Genomic DNA, 2,989 nt, shown 5'->3' on the forward strand with positions numbered 1-2,989 from the left:
TCCCAGCATCTGATACCCCACTCCTTGCTGGTAGGCATTAACCTGGCAAACAGAACAAAAATGAGATATTACCTGGGGTTTTGCATCAAGGAGAAGGTTTGCTGTTGTGGCAGCATCAATTCTGGCTAAGTATCCAGTTCTCCTTCCCTTCACAGGACAGAGCCTAAAATAATTCCACCCCTTTCACTCCAAACCCAACAATCAGTAAGTAATCAAACCCTCACCCTCAGCACACTGCAGAGAAAATCAGCAATAATCAGCACTTGTTACCCTTCACAGACCTCCTGAACTGGGGTTTAGGCAAGTTTTCAGTAAGAACATTTGGGACAACTGTGTTTGCAGCTGGGGAGGGACCAGTTTCACAGTGCATCTAATATAGCTATGGCCAGGGGTTGGGTGGTTGATTCCTGAAGTGTGAGGGAGAGGTTTCAATGCCACAGAGCTCCTTACCCTGCTCATGATGATCCCACTGATCTCCAGCACGGACATGTCCACCTTCTTGCAGTCATTCCCCTCCCAGATCAGAGCACTCACTTTGGCAGAGGCTGGGCTGGTGTTCTGCAGCCAGAACAAATGGTTCTGTAAAAGAGAGAGGAATAGTGCAACTAATATAGCTATGGCCAGGGGTTGCGTGGTTGATTCCTGAAGTGTGAGGGAGAGGTTTCAATGCCACAGAGCTCCTTACCCTGCTCATGATGATCCCACTGATCTCCAGCACGGACATGTCCACCTTCTTGCAGTCATTCCCCTCCCAGATCAGAGCACTCACTTTGGCAGAGGCTGGGCTGGTGTTCTGCAGCCAGAACAAATGGTTCTGTAAAAGAGAGAGGAAGGCAAAAGGCAGATCATCTCCTCCTGTCCTGCCAGTGAATAATGCTGCTCCCTAGAGTGCATTTAGACTGAGGAGGGAACTCTAAATCTGGGTGAAGTACTTTGCTTTGGGATGAGGAGTGCTGCTGATAATGCCAGTGGGGAGGAGGGAGCTGACCACTGATACTGTTCAGATCATTCCAGACTTCCATGTGATTGTGGCTGACAGAAGGTCTCATCCACGTTCGGGTTGTTCCCATTGTCTGGGCAGACAGAGGGCAAAGGGGTGGGTGGGTGTAGATTCATATTCTCAGCTCCTGGACCCAAATTAACCAACCTGCTGGAAAACATCTTCCTTCAGATCCCTCCTGGAGTCTCTGACAGTCGTGTCCTCGCTGTCGCTGGTGCAGGAGGAGCGGCACTCGGGGCCATGCAGCAGATCATCCCACAGCATGTCCTCTGTCTCCGAGTCATGCCGAGTGCTCTCCGAGTCCCTCCGTGTCACGCTGCAGCTCCTGGACCCCACACTCATGCAGGACCTCAAGTCCTTTGGAGAGAGCAAAATGTACTCAGCACAGCCCCACACAGTTTGTACAACCACCTCCTCCTCCTTTTCCTCCTCCTTCCTCTCCTTCTCCTCCCAGGAATTAGCTGGATCAGCTTCCCAGGGGATTGAGAGCTCCCAGTCACACCCTCCCAAGGGAAATGGTTTAAGACAATAAAGTCAGGGCAGAAACATTTCCAGACCAGAACTCACACAGATCCCATTAGTTCTCCACCCCCATTAGTTCTCCACCTCCATTCCCAACTTGCCAAAATAAAACCTGACTTCCTCATTCTAATGCAAAAGATTTCTGCCCCTTGCATAGTTTTCTGCCTTTTGCATAAGCTGGTTTAAAGTTTATACTCACTTCTACATTTTTATGCTTAGAACTTGATACTCCTATGTTTCTGTTTCCAGGTGGGAGGTGTGACAGGGGCAAGACAAAGTAATGAAGTGACTGAGTATGTACCACAGGGTAGATTAATCATTAATCATTAATAGTGGTCTGTTCTGATGGGGGGGAGGTGGAATGAGATCAGCTTTAAAGTCCCTTCCAACCCAACCCATTCCATGATCCATGACAGGGAGGAGGTCCCTGCACCGGCTAAGCCCAGTGAATCTCCATCTCTTGACTTTATGGCCATACCTGACTATATAACGTGGATTCCAGTTCAGATTCCACGACACTATCAGAGTCTCTGGCACCTTTCAGGGCTTGCTTGACCTGCCAAAACCAAAGGAAAAACAATTCATTATCCACAGCAAAAAAAATAAAAAAGCTGTGGAAAAAGGCACAAATCCCACATGGGTACCTGTGACACAGCTTGGTTCAGAGAAACCAGAGCTCTCTTCTTCTTCTCCTCATAGCTGTTGTCACTGGAAGCTCCTTCCACGTGCTGGCGCAGCAGGACCCTTTGTGCCATGGCCTCAGCCTCCTCCTCGCTCGACAGCTCGTCTGAAACACCTCCTCTGTGGGTGCCATCAGCCTGGAAATGCACAGCCAAGGCTGAGGCACCACAGAGGGATGAGAGGAGCTTTAAGGTCCCTCCTGACCCAAACCAGGCTGGGATTCTACTCCATGACTATGAGGAGAGACTGAGAGTGAAGCACCAGCACTGTGTGAGCTGTGCACTGAGAGCCACAAAGGGAGTTTAGGTTCCAGATGAGCAGCAGGAGGGAGAATCTTGCATTAGATCAAACTGTGAAGTCCCAACACACTTCTGGGCACACACACTGAGACACTTCAAACAGCTCCTCCCTGCCAGTACCTGATTGCTCTTCTCCCCATCAGAGAGTTTACTTTTCTCTTTGGAGTGCAGCAGCCTGTGCTCAGCTCTGGCCTGTCTGGGTTTGGTGCCAGGGCTCACAGCACTCACACCACTCTCTGTCTCAGTGCCTTTCTCAGCTACCAACTTCACTCTTCTGTTCCTGGGAGAGAAAACACAATGAAATGCTTTTATGTTGGAGGAAAACTCTGTGGTCCTTCACTTGCCACACAGGTGCAACATTAAACAAGGTACCTAAGGGAATAACATCTTTGTCTTCAGCTCATAGGCTTTGTGTGCTGAGTCTGCTGAAGAGATTTCTATCTGCTTCACCCTCACTGGATGGTTCTTTTGTAACTCAAAGAGTGTC

General features: G+C 49.4%; 1 protein-coding gene across 1 annotated transcript in view; it reads right to left on the minus strand.

The window, feature by feature from the left end:
* Window positions 1–2,782, minus strand: part of PHTF1 (putative homeodomain transcription factor 1) — a gene marked incomplete at its 5' end in the record, with an annotated part of 5,704 nt that extends 2,922 nt beyond the window's left edge. The window contains 6 exon segments of the mRNA XM_009072557.1: window positions 3–42; window positions 686–814; window positions 1,148–1,357; window positions 2,001–2,078; window positions 2,167–2,340; window positions 2,623–2,782. Coding sequence (XP_009070805.1) covers window positions 3–42; window positions 686–814; window positions 1,148–1,357; window positions 2,001–2,078; window positions 2,167–2,340; window positions 2,623–2,782 — 791 coding nt within the window.
* Window positions 2,783–2,989: the final 207 nt, after the last annotated feature.

The sequence above is a fragment of the Acanthisitta chloris genome, unplaced genomic scaffold, assembly GCF_000695815.1.
Source record: "Acanthisitta chloris isolate BGI_N310 unplaced genomic scaffold, ASM69581v1 scaffold3404, whole genome shotgun sequence".
NCBI lineage: Eukaryota > Metazoa > Chordata > Aves > Passeriformes > Acanthisittidae > Acanthisitta > Acanthisitta chloris.